Consider the following 27,656-nt stretch of genomic DNA (forward strand, 5'->3'; position numbering starts at 1 on the left):
TTTGAATTCATAACCCATATATCTTCACACATTAATTATACATATGAAAACTCTACAACTGAAAAATAATAACCAATGATTTATTTCCATCTGGAATTCAGCCTCTTATCTATTATTGCTTATCAGGTAAGCATATCAGGTATATCTCAAGCGCAGAATAATGCACGAACAGCGTGAATAGAATAATATTCTTATATTGCAGAAAAATTTGTCAGCAGCCAGCCATGAGACTCAAACTCACATCTCTGTGATTACCAGTCAAGTGTTTTATCTTTAAGCTAAATTGCACCACACTCCCTACAAAGCAAACTTTACATATATCATAATTTGAATTTCACATACAGCATCTATCAAAAAGATAAGTTTATAAGTTCAAACATTGCAGAAAAATTTGTCACTGGGCAGTTTAGCTTAAAGGTAAAGCACATGACTGGTAATCACAGAGATGTGAGTTTGAGTCTCGTGGCTGCCCACTGACAAATTTTCTGTAATATAAGGATATTATTCTATTCATGCTGTTCATGCATTATTCTGCACTCGAGAATAAATTATCTCCATATCTGTATATCTCAATACATCTCCACACTTCCTACAAAGCAAACTTTGTTTACATATATCGTAATATCAGGTATTACACTACATGCTTAATTTGATTTAAGCATGTGTGTACATGCATACACAGGGCAAGGCCCCAGGTTCAATACTACTACATGGCTCCTTGAGAAAGTGCCTTCTATCATATACTTTTGATTGACTTTGGTTGAGATGTAAATTGTGTAGAAGCTTGTCAGATGGTTTGTAACTTTAATTCAAAGGGATAGTCCTATCATTCAGTGTTATACTGAGTATGAGTATTATTCTAAGGGTTACAAATGTATGGACTATTCAGCTACTAACACCATTATAGAATGAGTTGGGAGTTCTTTTAATCAAACATCAGGAGCATTCACTGTCAAAACTTGCATAGGATCCATCATATCATGTGCATATGTGTATTGGGGATGGTAGTGATATATTTAAGGTAAACACTATCATATAAGGTTTACTTCAGTTGGTTTTTTTTGGATGAAACTTTGGGTTTAAAAGGAATCCTGTTTGTCTTAGATGAGACAAACGTATACCAAATTTTACATCTTTCTAATATACAGATGTATTAACCACTTCTGGGTTTTTGTAGCATATAATAAACAAATACAAATAGCTTTCCTCCTTATGTCAATGTCTCTAGAATTGACCCCCAAAATCATCTTTTTTTAGGTTAAGTTAGTGCTGCAGAGAGAGTATGAGACATTTTGTCACCACCTATTTGGCATCACTGATTCGATGCGGACATATTTTGTATTATGTGTTTTAATGTTTCTCTCATTCTCTCTCCCTTCTCTTTATGTGTGTGAGCATATTTCTTTTTATGTGTATGAGGAAAGGGAAAATGTTAATCTCTCTCTCACACACACACACACAAACACATATATTCTCTCTCTATCTGTATGTGTATATCTTAGCATGTGCATGCATGTGTTTTTGTTTGCCTCCAACCAAAACAGGTTGACTGTCCAGTCAGCTATGCCAAATCGTCAGCATCCAAACCACTGTAGAGTGGCTTACCATATTGCAAACCAGTGCAACTCTTGAAAGACACAACTGTGTTTCTTTTCTCATCTTCATGCCATCATTATCAGAAACATTTTTGAGTCTGTTTCCCTATACTACTGTAAAGAAGGCTACTATAAAACATACCAACAGTAATCTATCATTCATTGTTTTTTCTGGGAAACCCAATATCTTGAGATCTAAATTAATCTCAACTTCTTATGTCTTCTTTGTCTCCTTGCCTCAATACCTAATGTTTTGAGGTCTAACTTAATCTCAACCTCTTATCTTTTCCATTAACATCACATTGTACAATTTTCCCAATGCCCAATGTCCATTCATGTCACATGCCCATACTTCAACATTGTCATCTATCCTACACACACCAGCCAATACCTTTAACACTCAGCTACTATCCACTTGTACTCCACCTCTCATGCATTTTAACATTACACACTTCTTTCTTCATCTCTCCCTAGCTTATACAGAATCTTCACAATGTTTATACCTGCACAGTTACCTTTCCTATACACTTCGATATCGTATTTCACCTCTGCCAAGTTAATAAAGTATCCATGGTGTACTGGATTTATCCAACTTACAGGGTTGTTCCCTTCCCTTAAAAAAATTGGCTAGTACTAAATGAAAATAACCAGTATTTAAAATAAAATATATTCATACATCCAATGTATATGTGTGTGTGGTGTGTGTGTGTGTGTGTGGTGTGTGTGTGTGTGTGTGTGTGTGTGTGTGCGTGTATGTATGTATGTATGTATGTATGTTCTGTGTGTATGTATATTTGTATGTATGTTTACTATACATACACATAAGCAATGTTATTAATGTTGCCTCACCAAGACAATTCCTCTGTGTATACATTAATGATCTATTAGCAACTGGCTACATACAGCAAAAATTGTTGTCAACATTATTTTTTAAACTTGTATTTAGGTGGGGAGGAGAATAAAGGAATAGCATCAGAAAAATGTTTAGATTGGGATGAAAGTGCACCTAGTTGGGCTGAAATTTTAAAAGTAGCAACAACATGAAAAGATTGCTACTGGAAAAAGCTGAGAAGAAAGGGAATTTGTCTTAATTGCTGTCATAAGCTGTTGTCAATAGGCATGTCTGACTGATGGAAACCTGCCAAGGTATTGTTCACATCAACAAGAGGAAACATTTCTCACCTTTCAACCTCCACTTGGACTATTTTCCAAAGTTTGAGATAAAACCAGACAATTCTGGTATCTTTCCCACATCCATGACCACCACCACTACTATCATAATCATTACCTAATCCTCAATATGATCATCATCACCACCACCACTGCCTCCACTACTGGCAATGCTGCTCCTTCTCTCCAGCTATCAGGTGAAAAAAATGAGTTTTGACATCAACCTTACTGCAATCAATACGGTGTCAAATTCTTGCGACAAAATTAATTGCTGCTGCAATCTAGCTGTAGCTTGCACAGATCAAGTAAGCCTTCCATCATTGCACATCATCATTGCTGTATCTTATACTTTCACTAGAATCTCACCAACAAAGCTAGATGACATTGCACGCCATGGAATCCTTCCAAAAGTTGATTTCTGCTCAACTACCTACCAATCATCTCCGACAAATGATCCATGTGCACATTTAATGCACACACATACAATCATACACACACACACACACACAACACACACACACACACACACACACACACACACACACACACACACACACACAATCTGTATGCATGTAAATGTATGTGCACATGAATGTATGCTCATACAAACTTAGACAAGCAGTTTCATAAAACAACTGAATTTTTTTTGTTTATTTTTAAAGAAAAGTGGAATTTGGAACAGGGCTTAAAAGGTTCTTAGAATGATATACAATCATTCTTTATACAAAGATAAATACTAACTGATAAATTAATTGACTGGCAAGTATCCTTAACTCGTTTACATTTTTGATGCAGAGGGTGTCAGCTATGCCTTTTATATTGTATTGCTGACATTGATAGAATGCTGATATAGGCAAGGAGGCTTGAGGGACAGAAAAAAGTTTCCAATATAGTTGATGGGAATGGGTGGGCACATTGCAATTGTCTGGATCATTCCAACCAGAAAACTTTAAAAGAATTCAACAGTGGCAGAATTTCAGAATATGTTCTATCCTCTCATAATCTTTTTAGTATTGTCATTGTCACTATTTCACTTGTGCATGCTAATTTAGCAGGTATTTTATCTCGAAGCATAGTGACAAGAAGTCTCACATGTCAAGAATCTTTCTTAAGATTCTTTCAGAATATAGGCTGGTACTTTTCTGCAGGTCAACAACAAGTGTTTCAATTCTGATTTCTTTCAGTCTTTTAGGTAGCACTTTATCAAGTACACCAGTTATTCCAGGAATAATTGTTGTTTTTATCTTCCACAGTCTCAACTCTCTGGCTAGATTCTCATATTTCTCAAGTTTTTAAGTTTTTTTGATATCAACTCTACTATCATAGAGAATCACAAAATGTATGATCTTACACTATTTGTTTATTTTGTCCTCCATAATCGTATCTAGTCTTCTTGTTTCAATAATATAGTCAGTGTTTCTGGGGAAGTCCCACAAGATCTTGTAATTATCATTTTCTGTCACAGCCTCTGACTTGTGTTCATACCACTTTTCTGTTGTTTTGAAGCCACACACTTGGCTAACATCCCAACACAGTTATGTCTGTGATTATACTCCTTATGTGCTAGTATACTGCACTCGCTCAAAATGTGATTGCTACTGCTGCTGCAGTGAGCTAGCAGAATCATTAGCATGACAGGAAAAGTATTTAGTGGCATTCCATTTGTCTTTGTGTTCTGAGTTCAAATTCTGCCGAGGTTGACTTTGCCTTTCATCTATTCGGGGTCAATAAATTAAATGCCAGTTGAACATAGGGATCAATGTAATCGACTTAATCCCCTCCTCCAAGCTGCCCTTGTGACAAAAAAATCATCATCATCATCATCATCACCATCACCATCATCATCATCATCATCATCATTATTATTATTATTATTATTATTATTATTATTATTATAACAGTGAGGTAGCAGAATCATTAGCATGCCTGGAAAAATATTTAGTGGCATTCCACCTGTCATTACATTCTGAGTTCAAATTCCACCAAGGTCAACTTTGCCTTTCGTCCTTTCAGGGTCAATAAATTAAGTACCAGTTGCGTACTGGGGATGATCAAATCGACTGGTCCTTTTTCCCCAAATTTCAGGCCTTGTGCCTATAGTAGAAAGGATTATTATTATTATATCTTAAATCTCACCCATTACAAATCTTTAAAAACATTCCAAAATTCTTGTTTTTTTGTCCTCTCTTTCCATTTTGGAAAACATAACTGACCATAATTTTTTTTTCTTTTTGGCTGTATCAGTTTTTCTGAATTATCCTTTGAACATAGGAAATTACAATTCTTGAGAAAAAATAATCACAAATTCAGTTGTTTTGGAAAGAAGAAAACCTTTTCCCTAAAGTACATTCTAGTAAAATGCCCAAGACTATTATTAAAAGTAATGTGTATTCAGTTATGGATGTATATTGTACTCACCTTTCAAGATTAAAGAATCCTTACTACTCTATGATGTTCTTCCTTGCTTGCTCAAGACAACATAACTGTAACCAAGAAAAAGAACAGAAGAGAGAGAGAGGGAGAGAGAGAGAGAGAGAGAAGGTGGAAGGACCAAGATCAGTAAGTGAAGGGAACAAGAGTATGATGATAGAAACAGTGTGTTTGGGTTGAGAAGGTGGTAGAAGGAAATATGTTATTTCCCTCTAGCACCTGTAATGAAGTTGCAGTTCTTTGGACATTGATCCATTCTGAACAATAGTAACTATGTCATCTTAAGCATTTCTAGCTTTGTGTGTATGTGTAAAAGACAAAGACATTATTGGCTTCTTTCTTGTATCGAATGTTTTTTTTGGGTTATTTTTGTTATTTAGTGAAGCTAAAGCTGTACAGCTCATCACCTTTATAGACTTCTCTATAGAAGTTGGGTCAGTGTGGTTGATGTTCACATTGAACCTCTGTAGGTTGGGTTGAAGTGGTAGGTAGCATGCTATCTCAGAAGAACAGAAGCCATTACAGTAGCAATAGATAACAAAGAGAAGAGCAAATCTGTGAGCCAATGTAGTATTGGTAAGTCTTTGTCAATCAATTGCATTGTTTTTGTTTTTCTTTCAATGCAGTCTAGGATGCTTGTATGTGTAGTAGCAGCAGCAGCACTGTCCCAGATATGTAAACAGGTAGATGCATCAAACCACCATTACCACTGCTGCAGTAGACTAGAAACTTATTGTTTGACCAAAATATAATTCTGTTTTTATTTATAGATTGCAATGTGATATCAGTGAAGCTTGTGTAGAATATCATTAGAACTATTAGCCATTGTGGTTGATTGATGCATTGGTCGTAATACTGTCACACATCTAGATATCATTTTGTGCTTTGCTGGAGGTGATGGGGCTGTTGTGGTAATAGAGGGAATTAAACATGTGCTTTCTAATGATGAATTAGACAGGACTTCTTTTGTTCTCTTTATAATACAAGTAATCCAATATCAGTCCTACATAACCAATTGCTTAGAACACATCTGTCATTAATCTCCAGTTAATCAATGTTGGACTTGTCTAATGTTTACCAAAATGGCACATTGGTGAGTAGGTAATGTCAGCCTCTTCTGAAGAACATCAAAATCAATAGTTCAATCTGACAGCTTGAAGGTGAAGATCTTTCTCTAGGTGGCCTGTATGAAGTTGTATGTTTTCTTTATTACATTTATTCAATTCTTTCTTCTGTAGCTAACTTACTGTTTTTCTTGGATCTTTTATGGATGGGAATTAATAGTGTGAGTGACTATGATATGTGTTGTGGAGAGAGAAATGGGGATAGAGAAAAGACATTCACAGACTGAAGTCAAGTTCACACACTAAATGGTCATTTGTATTCTGTCACAGGAGCTCTTTACCTGACAAATATACTTTTAACTTGGCTCACTTAGAAGGTAGTTTATTGTAGTAAGTAGTGGGGGAGCAATGTATATTGATGAATGTAAGACATGGATTGCTCAACAAGAAACCAACACCTGTACAGCTTTTAAATAACTATGTGGGGGAAGAAAACTTTTGTGTAGACAAGTGATGCAGTAGTTTACATACAACTGTTGCTGCTGCTGCTGCTGCTACTACTACTACTACTACTATTTTCACAAGTACTGCTAGCACCACTTCTACTTAAATAAGATATTACTGTAGTTTTTGTCATTTCATTAGATTTAAATGAGACAGAATTTTCCATATTGTCTTTAGATTTAAATTAACATCAATAATTAATATGATGCCCTTTTGTTATGTAGAAGACAGGATCACCTGATGTCAGTGGTTTAGATTTTAGTTTGGAGTAATATTCAATTAACACTTTCTTCAATTGAATGAGACCATTTGTTTCAATGTAAGGACTATGTACTACTAAGAAATACCAATTACATATAATCTACATTTCATGACATTGATTAGTTGAGATTGTTGATATATTTCACTTGCAATGTGTTTGTTTTGAACTTTATTTCAATCTAAAAACGAATGCGGATTTTAACATTCAAGGCTTAATTGTTCTTAGAGAAGGTCTGATGGAAATTACTGCCGAGAATGTGAAACCACTGAATACATACATTCAGTGTTTAGTTTTGTAATATTACTTAAAATAATCATATAATTAAAATAATAAATAATGATAATTTACACTGTGTTTGTGTTTGCAGTCACCTGGAGACTGAAATAACAAATGGAGTGGGAGTGAGTGGCAGTCAGAGACATTATAATAATGTGAGGGCAAAATGGGTGGTTTTGCTATGGCTGGAGTATCAGTTATTTTGATCAAAATGAAACCTCAAATTTTTGTCATAAATTTTGCAAGCAAATTTTTTTTATTAAGTTCATAGTTGGCAAGCTGGCCAATTCATTAGCATGTCAGACGAAATACTTAGGAGCATTTAGTTGGTCTTCATGTTCTGAGTTCGAATTCCGCTGAGGTTGACTTTGGCTTTCATTCTTTCCAGGTCAATAAAATAAGTACTAGTTGAGTACTGGGGTTCATGTAATCAACTTACCCCACTCCCCTGAAAATTACTGGCCTTGTGCCATAATTTGAAATCATTAATTTCATAGTTTATATACAAGAGGTAAAACAAGATTTTATATTTACATTCAAAGGGCAGAAAAAAATCAAACACATTGTGCAGATTTTTAAATGGAAGTTCACATACACATTTATGATCTGACAAAAACACACATACAAGTACACATACACATAGACAAACATTCATAGACACACATGAATTCATGTACACGTGTGTGCACACACACACACACACAAGTGATACAACTTTTGTTTTTGTGACTAAGACTTATGTTTCACTGCTAGTGAGAGAGAATAAAATCAAAAGTGAGTTACAATAAGTTTTAAAGCTGGTCAAAATAGGCGGTATTGTATTATTAGATAGAAAAAGCAGATGAAAAATCAATCAGTCACAAACAAAACACACTGGTGATCATTTTAGAAAAATTACTTTGAAACAAAAGAGAAGAAATAGTTTAATATTTAATTTCATATATATAACAAATGGTAGCACTAACATTAATGTTGTCTAGGTAACTACTAACAAAATTTGTTACAATATCACTGCAAAGAGTTGATATGACTGACTGGTCAAGGCACAGGTCCAATTTATGTCAAATTATATCATAGACATCTTATTTATGTTACAAGACAACAGATACTAGTTCAGTTGTGCATAGGAGCTTATTGGTTTAGGGAGTTGAAAAACACATGCTTTAGATACACTTATTTGTTTCAGTCATTAGACTATGGCCATCCTGGGATACCGTGTTGGAAGGTTTTTAGACAATCATATTGACCCTAAACATTATTTATTTTCATGTATAGTACTTAATTACCAATTTCTCTTGATTGCAATGTGGTTAGGAATATATATATATATATATATATATATAATATATATATATATAGAGAGAGAGAGAGAGAGAGAGAGAGAGAGAGAGAGAGAGTGGGGGCATAGCTTGCTCCTGTTTCAAAGCTTGACTACTTCTTGTGAGATGTGCTTTTTCTGTGTATGGGCATGTTAGTGGCTTTTAAGTCTCAAGTCTCTTTGAATTTGCATTAGAAACAGTGGCACAGTGTTGTTTGTCTAGTCTGATTTGTGGATATTTAAATAACCTTTTAGACCAGCAGGGGGCTTATATGTCCTATTATAAATATGTCATATTAGCTTGTCTGCTGGAATGATCTTTGTGACACTTGGATCAACTGTATGAAGATGAGTTCTGAGATGTGAAGTTAAATCAGTCTTATAAAAGGCAAGTCTTACCACATGTTGAACAACTAAAGGATGAAACTGTTTCTGTGTTTAGTAAGGTGTTATTTTTCTGTTGTTTGTTTCTCTTTTTGCAAACTTTTGTTTCTTTTCTTCAAAAATAGATTCAACATCTTTGTATGGTGTATTCGAATCTGCAAGACTGGTTTTTTAGCTAGTCTTAAGACTTGTTTTTTTGGTTTGCACTTTTTTTCCACTTCCCAACAGATAGCTCACCATGAAAAACTCTGTTTCAGAATGCACTCATCCTCTATCCGTATTAAATGGCTAGTCCACCTCAGCTGATTGGAAACCAGTGTTGTGTAAATTGATGAGATTCCTACTCTTCCAGAAGTTTTAGGAGTTGCATGGACAATTCTGTAAATTTGATGAAGACACTTTTGATGAAAACATTCTCAGGATTTTATATGGTGGTTGTAAACAATCCATGTTTCCACTGAATAAAGAAGGGAAGCTAGAATAAATACATAATAGGCCAAAATTTTTATGTTGACCTTAATTTGCTGTTGTGTTTGGAAGTGTCTCCTTGTCTCAAGTTTGTGTGCTGGTTGTAAATGAATGTATAGTCATTCAAGGAATATTATTTCTGTGAAATCATAGTCAGTCGTTGTATTGTTTGTGTTTGAAAGACTAGAGGAAAGTTCACCTTACATGAAAGTAGGTGAGAATTGGTGATAGGAAAAGCTGTAAAAAATCTGCCTAAATTTTGTCTGATACATGCAAACATGGAAAAGTTGACATTAGAATGATTATGGTCACACACACATTTATATATGCAATGGTATGGGTACATAAACTGGATCGAGATTGATGACTACATAAGCAAGTGCTAAGTGCTTAAAGTGAATAGTACCTTTGGAAGAGAAAGACTGAGGAAGACTCAGAATGATATGGAGAAAAATGATCTTAAGGTGATACATCTGATGAAGAAGATGATGGGACTTTATTGAGTGGTACTATGTGGTGATGCAGAAGACCCAACCTCCTGTGCAAGCTTAGTGAAATACTCATTGAAATTGTGGGATAGTACATATATTCTCCTTGCCTATTTATAGTGCATGCATCCCTCTGTCCCTTCACTATTACCTATTCTGTATCCTCATACCCTTTCCATCTATTCTTCTACCCATTGTTCCTGTTCTATTTTCTTTCATCACTCCTATCATCTCTTTTACTCACCAATCCATGCCACCCCTTATTGAGAAGAAAGTTCTCGATTTGTGCCTATTCAATATCTCCATCTTCCTCTCCCATACCTCTGCTACCTATATCCCACTACACTGTCTTCCTCTATTCTGTCAAATCATGATGCTGGAGTGGGATTGCATGCTGGTACCCTTTACCCACCCATCCTGACTATTCTGTTACAACTCTATCCTAGATGTGGTCCCCCGAGAATTTATTTTGGTTCCCCATTATCATCTCATCTTTTCTCAGTGCTCCATTCAACCCACCTTTATATATTGTGGGGTAGCACTGTATCCTTTCCTACTTAACCCCACCACTCCTATCACTTTCTGACTCTCAGTCATCCCCTGGTACTACTTTTCCTTTACCTCCAAGTACCTCTTTCCATCTTATCTTTCCTTCACACACCACTTTACCCACCCATATATAACATCTCTTCCAATTCAACCCTCCCCACTATATACACTTTCTCTAACTTCCCTGACACTGCTTTCTCCCCTTTTTTTCCAGTTACCCTCTTCACTAACACTGTTTTTGTTAGTCTGTCTCTTACTACCTTCTCTCAACAATAAACTTGTGTAACTCCAATAAAGATCTGACATGGATCCTGATGAACTATCCAACCTATACGGGCATGGTAAGTAGACTAACCCATCCCTCACTGGGTCCACTTGCTCAAATCACCCCATCACCATTACCAATTCGCTCCCCAATTCTCCTTCACACTAATCCCTGATGTTACTCTTCCCTTTTTCTCCTCCCTTGTGTTTCCTCCTTTGCTCTCTCTAGCACTGCTCCCTCCCTTATTCTATCCACTATCATCCTCTCATAACAGTAAATCTCTTCCATCCATCATGGGGCTTTCTTTTGCCTTGCAAGCCCCTCCATCACCAATAGTGACCCCTCCATCACCAATAGTGCTGGAGTCGCAACAAAAAAGCTCCCAATATATTCTGTAAGTGTTTGTAAATCAAATCAAGCAGCAACAACACAGAAAATGTGATTATTCTTTCGTCTTGTCAATGGCAAGGCTACCTCTATAGCGCTGCTGCTATGAAAAATGCACTCAATAAACTCCATAAAATGGTTGGTGGCGCTAGGAAGAACATCTAGTCATTCCAGAACTGAATCCTGTTGAGTCATCCAACCCATTCCAACATGGAGAATGGATATAAAATGATGATGATGATATATCTGTGTGTTGAAGGGTGCATGCATGCCTATGTGTGTACATATATGTACACGTTTGTATTTGATAGGAAAAGTTTCATAGAGGTAAAAAATGCTATCTCATATATGAATTGTTGTAATATGTTTTTGTTAAATATAAATTTCTCAATGTTTTCTCCTATCATTTTGAATGGAATCACCATTTTCTATCATTAATAAAACTATTGTCTGTTTTGATGACAGGGGTGGGGGTTGGAGATCTGCTAGTAAAAATCCTACTTTGTAATGTGCTTGAGTTAAGGAGAAGCTATATAGCTTTGTTGACCTCTGACATATTGAAGTGATAAGAAGCTGGAATAGTCATGAAGCAGTTACAGTCTTCACCCAACTTTCTAAAAATATTAGTTTCTCTATCTTTTTTATTTCTCCATTTGATACTGCTTTCTCTCTCTTGCTATCTTACTATTTCTTTTTTAATTCTTTCTCTCATGCTAATTATCTAATCTTCATTCTCTTTCTCGTTTAAATGTTTCTTCTTATACCTCTTATCTCCTTCTGCCCATCCTTTTTTTTTTGCCCCTCTGTTAGCTCACTCTGTTTTCATACCTACAGATGTTGCACATCAATTTGCACACAACTAATTTTATATTATATCATAACTTTTCTACTTGGACAATTTTTGAGATGTTTGTTCCAGAATTAATCTATCATAACAAAAGCTTTCAGCAATTTTTGTATATCCTATTTCAGATAAGATTTTCTCTCTTTTATGATGTCTGCTCATTGTTGGAATGTCTTGAATTTCTGAACTTCCTGACTACATAACATTTTTGTATCTTGTAAATTAATTGACTCTGTCTTCTTAAGTACTTAACATGCAGTTATCTAACAAATTAACAACAAGATGGTAATTTGAGTTTATTAAATTTACTTTTATCTCATAAGTTAAGTACTTGAAGAACTAATCAAATCAACACTGAGGAACTGCATCATATTTCTTATAATTGTTTCTCACATAGGCACATGGCCAGAAATTTAAGAGGAAATGCTTGTCAATTACATTGACCCCACTACTTGACTGATACTTTATTTTATATTGACCCTCTAAGGGATTTAAAGTGAATTTGACCTTAACGGGATTTGAATTCAGAATATAAAGAGTTGCAACAAATACCACAAGGCATTTTTTCCAATGCTGTAATGATTCTGCCAATCTACTGTCCTGATTCTATCCTATTTCTAATATTTTAAGTTATATAGGATCTTGACTGCACGAATCTTCAACATCAAGCTTTGGCAAATTAGTTTCCATCTATAGTAATTGCTGAGGTTTTATGGCTTTTATCCATTTAATGTGATGTAGCTGAACTGTTCTATAACCTTTTACTAAGTCAACTTATTTGCATGTAACTGAAGATATTTACCAAGGGTTAGTAGCTACTTTAGGATTGTCATAGGATTGTAGGTAAAACAAAATTAGTTAACTTTGATACAGTTCACAAATTTTCAGGCAATGGTATAGTTGAATGAATTTACTGCAGTATATGGCTTATATTTGCAGTTGTCTTATATTTGGTGAATGAAAAGCCAAGTTAGCTCCTTTATCAGTTAGCCAGTTCTGAAATGTATGAAATCACAAGAATTGTGCTAAATTTGTTTATATTAGTTTTGAAGGAATTGAAGAATTCTCTAATGTAAGGGAGAAATCTCTGATCCCTTTTCAGAGTATCCCACCACTGGTTGTCAACTGTCACTTAATTCACTAACTCAGTCCTTGTAGTTTTTATACCCCAAGAAAGACATATCCAGCTTTCTGTAACCTGGATTCTTAGCTAACTGTATATATCATATATTTATGGGCTGTTTAGCTGACTAGTTTCTGGCACATTTGGGAAATCCAGTCAGTACATGTCAGATAGTTAAAAATATCTGAGCAGGTTTTTGAGGTTTTTGCACCTTTTGTTTTGCTCCTCACACAATCCAACTGGTCATAGATGATCATTCCTGTCCAGAACTACTACTTTCATTTTGGTTGTTTTTGTTGTTGTTGAGTTCGTAGTGGACTTGGAGAACAACTACCACTCCTTTGAATACACTAATTTCATTTGGTGGTGTGTGTGTGGGTGGGGGGACAGATGCTTTTCCCAGCTTTCTCTTCTGTGTGCCACAGCCCTTTTTAAGTTGTTTTCTCACCTTGTTTTGTCACTCAGCAAGGTCCTTGTTTCAGAAGAGGTCTGCAGTAGCTGAGATAGAAGGTGAATCTTTGATTTTGTGTGTCTTCATATATGTATTTTGCTGAAGGGGTGATAGTATTGGTACTGATTTTCTTTTGTAGAGGGTTTGGTACCAGTATCTGTTATTAATTTGGGGAAAGCCAGTGTTGTTAAAACTAAGGTACTGTTGCTGCAGTTTCTGTTGTGGCTGTTGTTGATGCTGTTGTTGTTTACTTTGCATCTGCTGCTGCTATTGTAATTGTGGCTGTTTTTGTTGTTTTTTTAATGTTGATGTTTTTGTTCTTGGCTGTTGTGAGGGTCTTTTTGCTATCATTTGTTGTGGAAAGTAAGCCTCTCACTGGTGGATGGTGTCACATATGTTGCACCTAGATTTTCTACCTTCCACCATAGCATGCAGTTGGTATCCATTTAGGAGTTCTATAAGATAAAGAATTTTGTCCAAGTTTTCTGGTTTAACCTGGCTGAGAACTTCCAACCCAATTCTAGACCAGTTTAATTTTCCTGGTCATGCTTTTTTTATGTCTAAAGGGGGATTGCCTCCAACTAGAAGAGTGTTTCCCACTCTTTTTAACTGTTGACCATTATCCTTAACACTTTCAGTCCCCATCATATTTTTAATGTACATATCAGGCCAGAGCAATTTAGTTTGAATTATTAGTTTGATGCAAGTAACTACTTACTATAGCATCACCCAGCTATAATTTTTTTTTTTTAAAGTTAATATTTGAATAGGAGACAAAAACTAAAAGAAAAATAAAGATGTGTCTGTTGCATACCCTACCACTCATTTTATCTCCAGTACCCATATAAAATTCTCTTATCCCCCCCCCCCACCTCATTCCCAGGAGTGGTATTGCTCACTTTGGGTAGCACTGCTCTGGAACAAGGCATTCCACTACCCACCAGATGTTCAATTCTGACTGCACATTCAAAACTTTTATCTTCACCCCTTTCCTCTCCCTTGTATACTGGGATGAGGGACAAAATCCTGCCTCTTGCTCAGGGTCTGTAGAATATCTGTGTATGTGCTACACAGAGGAAATTTGCTTCAACTCTACCATGTTGCTTGACCCAGGTGACAAAGTCAGTGTCATATCATATTCTGCTCAAGCATTTTTCCATTTAGGTATTTGGGGACATTTGAATTTGTCAGTTCAAAACTGACATACACCAATATACTACAGTTTTTCTACCTGTGTTTTTCCAGGCAGTATGGTGGTACTACCAATAGGAGCTTCTTGCTGTGTATCTTAATAAGTGTTTGCATACTGTTCCTCAAAATTTTGTGCTTTTCCTGCAAAAAGAAAGAAAAAAAGGAGTTGCCCTTTATGTTTTTGGTAAAGTAACTGCTGCCATTGCTCCTGCTGGATCTGACTGCCATAGTGAATGAGGGAGTGGTGGTTGTGGTGATAAAAGTAGTAAAACCGGTGTCATTTGTGTTGCTGTTTTTGCAGTTTTCTTTAGAACCACCAAGCTTGGAGAACTGTCACTATTCTTTCTTTTAATTCTGATCTTGCTGCTTCTGTTGTTGTTATCACTCTTTTATCTATTTTTGCTACTGCTGTACTGATTTTGTTTTTATTATTGTTCTTGTTAGTCTGTTTTTATTGTTGCTGTCCCTACTACAATTATTCTTGTATGATGTTAAAGTATAAGTAGAAATGGAGTTGCAATGATGTCAGTCTTCTGTTGTCATGGTGACAGTATTACTGTTTGTTTTCAAATTAGCTAAATTTTGATGCTGACCTCTGAACATTATTGATTTTGTTTCATCCACTTTTTAAAAATAGAAATAACTAAATAAAATGAACAGATTTACAAAATTGCAGCCTTCCTTTTCAATAGCAGAGACATGCTCATTTAATGTCTATGTCAATTTTCAACAGAACTATAAAGAAAAATAAAATGAACATAAACCTTTTTATGCAAAAATAACAGAAAAAGTGAAAGAGACAAAATTTCATGGAGCTCAGGACAAATACTACTACTACTACTATTACTGCTAATCATAATAACAATAACCTTTTTTACTATAGGCACAAGGCCTGACATTTTGGAAGAGAAGGCCAGTCAGTTAGATTGACTCCAGTACACTACTGGTATTTAATTCATCGACCCCGAAAGGATGAAAGGCAAAGCCAACCTTGACGGAATTTGAACTCAGAATGTGCAGACAGACAAAATGCCACTGAGTGTTTTGCCCGGTGTGCTAATGATTCTACCAGCTCGCTGCCTTATTATTATTATTATTATTATTATTATTATTATTAATAATAATAACAATAATAATAATAATAATAATAATAATAATGTTTCTTTATTAGCCACAAGAGCTTGGAAGATAGATTAAAATAAACAAAGAAATGTTAAACTAGTTGTATGGTGGAAACAGTTATATAAAGTCAAGAAAAGGGATGAAAGGCATTATCCAGCTGTATAGACAAGTTGAAAATGTATAAAATATACAAATAATTCCATACAATTTTAGAATAATTAATATGAAGTATCATCTAAAAAGGAAATAAAACATGGAAAATATTTTGAGTTTTTGCCTACATATGGATAGAAACCACTGGCTAGGTTGGGTTAGGCATACCACACATCTCTGCTTGTCTGACATTACTCATAGTAGAGCCTCCTGCATTCTAAGATACTTGTTAACTTTACTTAGAGTGGGTTGAGGATACACATGCTTCAATTCATTGTAATAAATTACTATTATTTTTTATTAGGACTTTAGAACATGTCATATTCTGAATCTATTTGTTCTTTGAATCCAGGCAATGCCTGCTGTACCACTCTGTTATCGTATCTATGAAGCACTGGTTTAACATCCAGAAGGGGTTAAATTTCATCATCTTCCTTATCATCATTAATTGTTGTTCTGAAGAGGATGGGATCTTATATTTTATTTTCTTCTTCTGTGGTTGGGTTTTCTTTTGGGCTGCTTTTTCTCTTTTACCTCTTTGTGTTTTCTCCATTTGGAAATTTACTTCCTTCCATTCATCTCCTCACAAAATGTTGGAATGGTACTATTTTTCCTAGTCAGGAAAGGGAAACAAGGTTCCTGCCTGTTTCTTTCTTGAAATGACTTTCTCTACTAGATTCAGAGTGGGAGAGAGTACCTTAGAATGGTTTACATCAAAGACTAAGATTGAGGATGATTTTTCAACCATCCTCATATCTACAACTAGTGATGCAGGTGGTGTTGCTACTGGAACAAGAGCTCCCAGACCCTGATCAACTTTTAGCATTTTACTAGCTCTGCATTATAGAAAACCCTCAGGTGGCTTTTGCTGCCACAAATATAACAGCTGAGCTTTCTTCCCAGCACCACTAACTAGTTCTATTGCCTTAAAATCAGCCAACACAGTGGGATACAGCTCTGGAATGACCCTGTACTTCTAAGGCATCATCCGGGCATGCATATCTATACTGACCTTTACTAATTGCATATAATTTTTTTCTATTTGCATTTAACAAGTGCTCATATTGTTTTACAAAAGTAATGTGTAGCTAGGAGTCAATATTACTTGTTATACTTCTGGACAGCACTTGTGGGCAGCTGTTTCACACCCAGTGTCTACTTTCTGTGAGCTTTGTCCTCAGTCCTACAGGTTAGTCAGATGGTACTCTAATCTTCACCTTTATCAATGTGTAAGGCATTTCTTCTGATAACTGGGGAAGCATGTGAGACATCCCTAGGTATTTTACACTTTTGTAGGATATCTTACAGTGTTCCTGATTGTCTTTTGGGGGTATAGTGAAAGCTTTTCCTTAGAGACAAAGGTAGATCAGTCTTCTTGTCCAATTCTGGATGTATATTTTAGGCAATTCTAACACTGCATTGTTTCAGGTTGTGTACTGTCCATCTTTAAGGATTCAACATTGAAGGCAGTGCAGGCAAAATTAATTTCATATATGGACTTCTTGTTTGACAACATTTGTGTCTGAGTGTCAGTTGTTGTAATTGTTGCTTTTTGCAAAGTTGGTTCTCAGAATCATGGGGTGGGGGAGCTTTTTGCCTGAAATAAAAAATTTTGTATTTTTAAACATTGTGTGCATTGTTGCAATGCAGGTTTGTTCAAGTTATTCTGCTATGCAGTGGCAGAAATGCTTCTTTTTTTCCTTTTAATTTTGGCTTTGGAAAGCATTTCCTCAACTTGATGTCATTGTGAATCAAGTTGAACCAAAACAAAAGTCCAACATGTTAATAAAAACTGTTTTTTTTTTTTTTTAGAGATGCAAATAAATTACATAAACTTGCCTTGTAAAACAATACAAACACGTAAAATAACATCCAATTTATGAAAAATCCTTGGAAAAGGTAGTAATTCTAAAGCTAATTGTGAGAGCAAAAAAATAAGTCTGCACTTGCTGAAACCCATAATAACCATAGTAGTAGTAGCAGTAGCAGCAGCAGCAGAAGCAGCAACAGCTGCTGCTGCTGCAGCAATAATAATCAAAGTAGTCAGATGGCAGAATTGTTAGCATACTGAACAAAATGCTTAGTAGCATTTTGTCCGTCTTTACGTTCATAGTTCAAATTTTGCTGAGGTTAACTTTGCCTCTCATCTTTTGGGTTCAATAAAATAAGTACCAGTTTAGCACTGGGGTCAATATAATCAACTAGCCCCGTAACCCAAAATTGCTGGTCTTATGCCGAAAATTTTGAAACCATTATTGTTGTTGTTGTTAAAAACTCGATTTTCTTATAATATTGTGTTAATCCCTTTTGCTTATCTCTCTTTTCAGAGTAACAGGTGGTGAATTATTTGAAGATATAGTTGCTAGAGAGTTTTACAGTGAAGCAGATGCCAGGTATTACATTCTTTCTTTATTTCTTTACTCTTCACAAACTATGTCATTGGAATGAGCAGTTGGTTGCCATTGTTAAAGTTATTCTTCCTAATAAAGAAGTTTTGCTATAATTGCACTCCTTGTCTTCTTTAGCCACCACTCACTAGTTTTTAATTATTTTTAAACTCATTCCTGCACAATGTTCCAGTTTAATAAATTCTACTGTTTTCATTATTTTTTCTCTCCAAATATTGGAAGTGTATATTAGATTAGAGAGAATAAAATTAGTCCTTAAATTTTCTTAAGAAGCTTGAGGATAGCTAAGATCAATGTTTCTAGCTATAGTTTCCCTGTCTTTATCGTGGGCTTTGGTGTTTGAAAATTTAAACCTCTACCCAGTGGAGCCTACTTCAAAGATAATAGCTTATTAGGAAAGATTTGGCTTCTACATTGAGCAGGTCATGCTGCCCCAAGAGAAATCCTTTACTGGCTTCAATATAGAGTTGTATTTGTAATTAGTAAAAAATAGTCTCTCTGAGAATTCAAACTTTCCTAAATACTTCTAAAATATCCTAAATTTGTTGATATGATTTTGGTATACATATACACAAGTATATCTCTTGTATGAGGGTAAGATAAGTAATTTTTGTAGGATACAGGCATATCTTGGATTTATTTGATATAGAAATATGAAACAAAAAAATATTAATTATATCTAGGATTTTTAGTCTGAAATCTCGTCCGACACTATCTAATATCTAAAATTTTTTATTTCACTTGTTATTTAAATGCTAGCCATGTATTCCCTATTAAGTGCATCCACTAAACTACTCTACTACTCTGTTCATCTAATCAAGTTTTCCAGGATAGCAGGCATTTAGTTTAACACTTAAGATCTTAGACAACAACCGAATACAAATGTTAATTATTGGTCAGACTGGCTATAATAGTTCACATTGACATATTATGTTTAGCAGCAGCAAAACCCACTTCAAATCATACAAGAAGTCACATTATTCTTAATTCTATCCTTTCATCAATTTTTTGTCAGCAAATGAATATATTTGATTCAACCAGTATTATACTGTGAAGTTTTAAACACACCATTCTATTCTGTGTGACCACATCAACCTATCTGACATTCTTGTTAATATGAATTCCAAAAGACAGGACATATGACTCTACCCTATGTTAATATCTCAACATCCCTGACACCATAGTATTGTTGTTGCCTGAATGTTAAACTTTAGGGAAGACAAACCATTCTATCTTATATAAATACACCAACATATCAAACAACATCAGTATTATGAATACTAATGTGTTGAACTTTAAACAAGATGCATTATTTTATATAAATACTTTAACATATTGAACACCATCAGTATTATGAATTTTAATGTGTCAAGCTTTAGACTAAACAGTACTCTATATAAATACATCAACATATCAAACACCATTAGTATTATGAAGATTGAAGTATTAAACCTATGACAAGGTACACTTGCTTACCCTATATAGATACATCAACATATTCAACAACAAGAATTCTTAGACTAATATTTTTGAAATGCCTACATCCTAGTGTTTTTGTCTTTAGCACTTGTTTAACTGTACAATTACACACAGCTTATTTAATCAATACAAATATTTATGATTTAATGAATCAAGTGAAAGAGATTATCACCCTTGTAATAGCTGCAGCTTTGCATCCAAAATTTCAACTGCGTCACCTGCATAATCCTCTCTGTTTACTACACAACTTGGTGCTTCATTTCAGCATGGTAGTATCTAGGGACTGCAAAACATAACTGCCATGTAAACACTTATCATTCATTCATACTAACATTTTTATCAGAGAGGGAAGCACTTAATTTATTTGGTTTTGGGATGCATTAGTGTCTCAAGCAAGACAATTCAGTGGAGTATACATACAGACCATATATACCCAGAGGAGGATGTGAACTCAATGTTACTAGCAAACAAAACACTTGCTGGTTAAACCTGATACTTGGTGGACTTGGTAGTTAGTTGAATGTCTTAATGATGGACATAACACAATACCAGTCAAAAGATATGAATTATAAACCTTTTATTCTTTAGCTATGGTTATCATATTTTTCTCTATTATATCAGTCAATATTATTTTTCTTAACCATTGTCAAACTACTCATCAATATCTGTTTTTTCTCTCCACTCAGTCATTGTATTTAGATATAACTGCAATCTTGAACTATTACTTACCAGTACAACCTCTAGCTTACTGATGTATCAACCAATTGATGCACTATCTCTCCAACCACTATTACAATAGTTACTCCTACAAATTAACAAGTTGTATGCTACCTTCACCACCACCAACACATTGTAGCCCAACCATCACCACAAAAACTCACCTTGCCACTACAACCACCACCACTATTCAAGCCTGACTAATACACAAGCAGTTCTTTCCTTCAGAATTTCTTGTGACTTGCCTGCCACAAATCTACCATAGGGGTTGATTTTCCTTTTCATCCTTTGGGATCAATTAGGAAGTAATCGACTTATCATTTTCCAACACATTCTTATTGTATTATTATTTCTAATAGAAGATAACACACCTCTTTAAGTAATAACAAAAAATAATACAGATATGAAGATCTTTAAATAGAGATAACTAGTATGTAGAGTACTGAAAACAGAAATGGTTTAAATATTGATAGGTGCCTTGGGAATGATTAAAATGCAGAATCAAAACCTCCACCAGCACTTACAAATATGTGCAACATGCAGAAAATGATACCCCTAGGTACTGCATACACATTTCACACAGCATTTTCAATACATCAGAAAAGAGAAATCCAAAACAAACCATTGAACATATTCAAGGTACTCTGAGCTGTGCTCTGTAGTGCAGTGAAAAAATGCAATAAAAATAAGACAGCTAAACCGCAATAGCAAAAACAACAGCAACAAGGACAAACATTTCAGGATGGAGTTAGTTGATTACATTAATTCCAGTACTGGCAGTTTATTTTATCAGCCCCTTAAAGATGTAAGGCAAAGCTGACTTCAGTGGAATTTAAACTCAGAATATAATGATAATAATTGTTCCTAATTTAAAGGTAGGGGTTATTTTCTTTAATCAAACTTGGTACTTGAGTGGTACTTTATTTTGTTGGCCCCAGATGGATGAAAGGCAAAATTGACCTATGCAGGATTTGAACAAAGAAAGTAAAAAAACTGGAAGAAATACTGCAAAGTATTTTTTTTTGCTGACACTCTGATTCTGCTAGGACCTAACCAAAGAGATAAGGTTCTAGAACATAAAAATGAAAGTTGTGTCTGTAACAACTGATGCACTCAGTTCAACACCTAAGTAACCACCTTAGAGATTGCATAAAATTGGAATTACAACCTGAATTGAGGGCCTGCAGAAAAGTGCCATCCAGTAATCCTGCAAGAACCTTAACCCAAATTTTTAAGATTTGAGAAGATTTGTTTTCTTCAAATCTCAGGATAACATCTCTGCTTATAAAATTAGCATGTAATAGCTTATAATAATAATAATAATGATAATAATAATAATAATAATAATAATAATGATAATAATAATAATGATAATAATAATAATAATAAGAAGAAGAAGAAGAAGAATAAAAACTCATAATCAGTTGTAACATGTTGATACTTGAATAAATAGAGCTGTAAGTGACAGGATACAATTTTGACTGTTTGCACCAATGTTTCTGTATATTTTTAACTGCAGCAGGTTCTTCATCCCTTAGTTTCAATATTTTCATCAAAAGGAAAAAAGAAAAAGTAGTAAAATAGTAAAAAATGTATTGTTATATTGTTGGCACCAACCCTATTTCCATATTGTTATCTGTCAGGAATTTTTGCTATCTTTTTAGCATTCTACAAATTTAGCAGCTTTTCTTAGACAATCAAGGTTCTATTGTTAATACTCTTTCATTTAGCAACATTTCATAAAATGATTTAGACATTTCAAACTATCAAAAATCTAATTTAGTATTGTGAAGAAATCTGTTTTTACCGGATTGGCAGTAAATTGTCTGATTAACACATCTGATAAATGCCTTATGGTGTTTGTTATGGTTCTTTAAGTTCTGAGTTCACATCCTGCTGAGGTCAGCTTTGTCTTTCATCCTTTCAGGGTTGACAAAATGAATTACCTGTGAAGTTCTGGGTGTTGATGTACTTGACTAATCTCCTCTCCCTCAATAGCTGGCTTTGTGCCTAAATTAGAAACCATTATTAACTGTTCACATTGCATGGCTTTATAAATCTCTTGGAGAGTGTGATACATAAAATATTGGCTGTTTACCAACAAAGCAAATCGTTGAGTTAGGAGTAAATAATAAAACTTTCTTTATTTGCCATAGTGATGATGATGATGATTTCTAATAAAAATAATCTTCCTTTCTTTGCTATTTTCTTGTTTAGTTTATGAAGATGCTTGAGGTATTAGAGTTCCAGATGTTTCAACCCATTCAATTTCAAATTCTGACAAGGTTGACATTGCTTTGTCACCTCCAGCATTAATAAAATAAATAAATGTTTGTGAGGTAGTGACTTCAGTCATTTAACTGTACACTTCACTGACAAAAAGCAATCTGATTAAACAAAAGAAATTTATTATTAATATTCTGCTGTTACATGTTTATTGGTGTTGTAACTAGTTTGAGTATACTTCCTATCAAACCACAACTTATGGTCTAGAATGAGGAGCAACTTTTTGTCACTTTTATAAAAGTTTATATCTGTTTTTACTTTGCATTGAGGACTTTCTGGATAATTTTTACTGAACTAATGAAACAGATTTTCAGCATGGCATCCAGTCTCAAATTAAATTCTAGGGTTTCAAGGTTTGCTCTCAAATTCTCGGTCACTATTCCCAAGACCTCAATGATAATTGGCAGGATCATGACTATGTTAACTTCTTTGTTCTAGTGTTTGAGGATTTTGTACTACAAGTCAATATACTACTGTGGTCTTTCTTTTTCTGGGTTTTAATATGAAATGGGCATGACCTGTCAATTGCAAGATATAGTTTCTTCTTTTTATCACTAGGTAAAATGTCTATTTTGTTGTTCTGTTCTCCTTTTAATTTGTATTCAGATGTACCATAACAGCTTCATTTCATCATTTTTGAGGACTTCATTTATATCCCCACAAATGATCAAAGTTATTTCCTGTGCATGCAGAACCAAATCTTTTGCAAAAGCGATTCATTTGGCAATATCATTAGGTGGTGAGCTGACTGAATTTTCATTGTGTCGAACAAAAATGCTTAACAGCATTTTTTATTGGCTCTTGAACTTTGCTTTCATCTGTTAAGGGTTGATAAAATAAAGTACCAGCCAAAGGGTGATGCAATCAATTAATTATATCTCTCTAAATTTGCTGATCTAGAGCCAAAATTTGAGACAATTATTACTTTTATTATTTGAATGATCTGAGTTCAAATTCCACCAAGGTTTGCTTTATAGAAAGGATTATTATTATTATGATGAAGAGGAAGAAGAAATAAGGTAGTGAGTTAACAAATGCTTGATGGCATTTTGTCTGTCTTTCCATTCTGAGTTCTGATTCTGCCAAAGTCGACTTGACCTTTCATTCTATCAGGGTCAATAAAATAAGTACCAGTCAGGTACTGGGGTTAATGTAATCAACTTGCTCCTCCCCTAAAAACTGCTGGAATAGGCCCTATAGTAGAAAGGATTATCATCATCATCATCATCATTATTATCTTATATATTCAAACTTAAATTTCTGCTGTAGACAACCTTGATTTTCTTTTTTATCTTTGTGGAAGTCAATAAAATAAGTACCAATAGGCTACTGGTGTCTATTAAATCAACTACTTTTCCACACACAACTTCTGCAGCCTTGTGCTCATGTTAGAAATCATAGTTGTCATTATAGTGATTGATAACATAACACAATACTGGATAAATGCTTTGCAGTGTAAGATACATTGCAGTTTGAATCCTGCTAAGACTGACTTTATATTTCATCCTTCTAAGATTAATAGAATAAATACTAATACATTAGTTAACTATGCTCCTTTCTTGAAATGTTTGCCCATGTGCCTGTGTTAAAAGTAAATATCAATATTATTACTATTATCTCTTTTGCTTCTTTATATGTAATTTATGTTAATTATATTGGAAGAAGTTTTCAGTTCATTATCTGGCAGCTGATCTCTCTCTTCAAGTTGATTTCATTGCTACATTATGGTATCTACAATATTTTTAACCTTACTAACAAGTGGGTTTCTTGTTTACTATAAAGTTAAATGGTTAGCAGTAGGAAAAATACAGGAACTGTACTGAGTGTGACATAGCAATATGGATGTACAATAGATATTACTGGATAAGCAATTACCAAAAGTAGAAAATAGAGAAATGTTTAATTAAAGCCAGTTTTTAACTTTTAGCTCATCAAATCAAAAAAGATTTAGGCTAAATATTTAAGATTGTTGCCTGTAATTGAAACTATAATTGCATCAATGTCTCCACAGACTGCAGAAACTTTCAGAAGTGTCTGCTAGTTGCACTGCATGGCCTGCTACAACATAGCATATCTTGAGGTTAATTTCAGCTTGCTGAACTGAACAACCCAATAAAACCTGAAGATTCACTGTAAAATAAGAACTCAACTGACAAAATAGTTTGCTTTTACATCTCAAAATAATTTGAATGGTGTTTATTTTTTTGATATTTGTTTGTTTCTGTTGTTACTAAAATCTCTTACAGTTTAAATATTTCTTGTTCCCATTTTTTTTAACATGTTTTCTTTTGCTTACATGATATATTTTACACTGTTTATAATATTTATTTTGTTTGTCTCTGTTATGAGTTGAAATCTCACCAATGTTGGCAGTTAATTGCTTGGGGTTTAAAAGATGCATTACAAATATACATGGGACTCAATTTGGTTGACCATTCATCCTTCCCTCTACTAAATACCTGGAGGTACTCACTCTATTTGACAGCCATTTCCATTATTAGCTACCCATTCTGATGTTTACATTTTATCATCTTATATGTAGTTAAGGTATCATGGGCTGCCCACATTTCCTTTCTCCACCATCAACTACCCAATGTGCAATTAGTAGTGACTGTAATATCTTTACTGTATATAGTTTCATCCTACTTGATTCAGAGTTCAAATCTTATTTGTAACTAATTTCACTTTTCAGCTATTTGTAGTTAGTACAATGAGAATTTGTAATATATTTGTACTAAGTCAGAACTATACACCTTTTCTAGACCTTGGGATTGTAATAGGTTGAAGTAATCAGTATTTATTGTAACACGTAAATAAAAATAATCATAGAATATGAAAATAGTTATATGATAGGATGTATACTGTTGCTTGGCAGAATCAGTTGGTCATTAAATATAATACCTTGTGTTTTTAACTATGGATTTTTACATCCTAAGGTCAAATCCTACCAAAGTCAACTTAATTTTTCGCCATTCTGGGTTGATAAAATAAGTCCAAATTAAAAAGTAAGAGAAATTTAATCGACTTCACTTCTGCTTATGTTTGTGGTCTAGTATTTATGTTAGAAAGCACCACACAACAGTAAGAGAGGTGGGTAACAAATTGGTAAAGTAATATACAAAATTGCTTTGTGGTATTAATTAAGATACTTTTACATTCCAAATTTGAGTTTCTCTGGGACTGATTTTGCCTTTTATACTTCCAGGGCCAATAAAATAAACATCATAAATGTATTGTGATTAGTACAGTTGATCATAAACATTTCTCAAAATTCTTGGATTTATATGTTAGAAACTATTAATGTTATATAAAGGCGGTGAGCTGGCAGAAACGTTAGCACGCCGGGCGAAATGCTTAGCGGTATTTCGTCTGCGTTACGTTGTGAGTTCAAATTCCGCCGAGGTCGACTTTGCCTTTCATCCTTTCGGGGTCGATAAATTAAGTACCAGTTACGCATTGGGGTCGATGTAATCGACTTAATACCTATGTCTGTCCTTGTTTGTCCCCTCTGTGTTTAGCCCCTTGTGGGTAATAAAGAAATAGGTATTTCATCTGCTGTTACATTCTCAGTTCAAATTCCACCAAGGTCAACTTTGCCTTTCATCCTTTCGGGGTTGATAAATTAAGTACCAGTTACACACTGGGGTCGATGTAATTGACTTAATCCCTTTGTCTGTCCTTGTTTGTCCCCTCTATGTTTAGCCTCTTGTGGGCAATAAAGAAATAAGAAACTATTAATGTTATTATCAGCAGACATTAGATCTTAGTATTTTTTAACTTGACATTGACTTAGTTAATCCTCTCTGGGATGTCCTGTAATTACTGTGAATTCCTAATTCAGCTTTCTCCAGGTAAAATAGTCAGAATCTTAATATTTTTGTCAGAATATAAAAATATTAAGAATATGAAGTGTCAGTTGTCTCAAACAGCCATTTTGGAGAAGCATTTCATACCATGCCTACTCTCTCTCTCTCTCTCTCTCTCTATATATATATATATATATATATATATACACACACATACATACATACAAGTAAAAGAGTTTTCAGAAAACATAAATCTGAAAGAAGCAGCACACTCTAAAATGTAAAGTAGTGTATATTAAAAATAGGGAAGTCCAGTTTAAGAGGCCATGGGCCAACAGGTTCTTGTTGGGATCTGATGATACACCATAAAGCTAAGCTCTTTATGGATAGGAAACCTAAGGTAATCCATTAAACTGGCCTTCCCCATTTTTGATATATATATATATATATATATATATATAATATATATATATATATATATATATATGTGTATGTTTATGTACAAACACACACACACAATATATATATATATATACACACAGGTATATAAATTAAACAATATTGGAGTATATACACACAGGTATATAAATTAAGCAATATTGGAGTACCAATATTTTTTCTCAAGTAGACTTAACTTGTTAGGCAATTCATTCTCACTGCAAATATCACTTTAAAAATGTATTTCAATCAAACTTTCATTGATTTTAGTCTCTCAGGAATATCAATACTAGTCATTCTTAGTAGGCCCACATTATTCCAGCCTAAAGAGATGGACTTCTTAACAGTCCAAGTCTACTTAAACTACAAACTGCATATGGTGATTGTTTTTAAAACTCTAACTCTGGAGGGCTGTTGATTTTCATGACTAAATCTTTTTTACATCTTTAGTGAATCTCTCTGGTTTATTTTATATATA

At 34.2% G+C, this 27,656-nt stretch overlaps 1 protein-coding gene across 41 annotated transcripts in view; it reads left to right on the forward strand.

Moving 5' to 3' along the window:
- LOC115212079 (calcium/calmodulin-dependent protein kinase type II delta chain) overlaps positions 1-27,656 on the forward strand; it is a 429,066-nt gene that overhangs the window by 120,360 nt on the left and 281,050 nt on the right. For all 41 annotated transcript variants that reach the window (XM_036502876.1, XM_036502886.1, XM_036502877.1 and 38 more), the window contains one exon: positions 18,372-18,437. In XM_036502876.1, coding sequence (XP_036358769.1) covers positions 18,372-18,437 — 66 coding nt within the window. The remainder of the gene's footprint in view (positions 1-18,371; positions 18,438-27,656) is intronic.

The sequence above is a fragment of the Octopus sinensis genome, linkage group LG5 (genome assembly GCF_006345805.1).
Source record: "Octopus sinensis linkage group LG5, ASM634580v1, whole genome shotgun sequence".
Classification (NCBI taxonomy): Eukaryota; Metazoa; Mollusca; class Cephalopoda; order Octopoda; family Octopodidae; genus Octopus; species Octopus sinensis.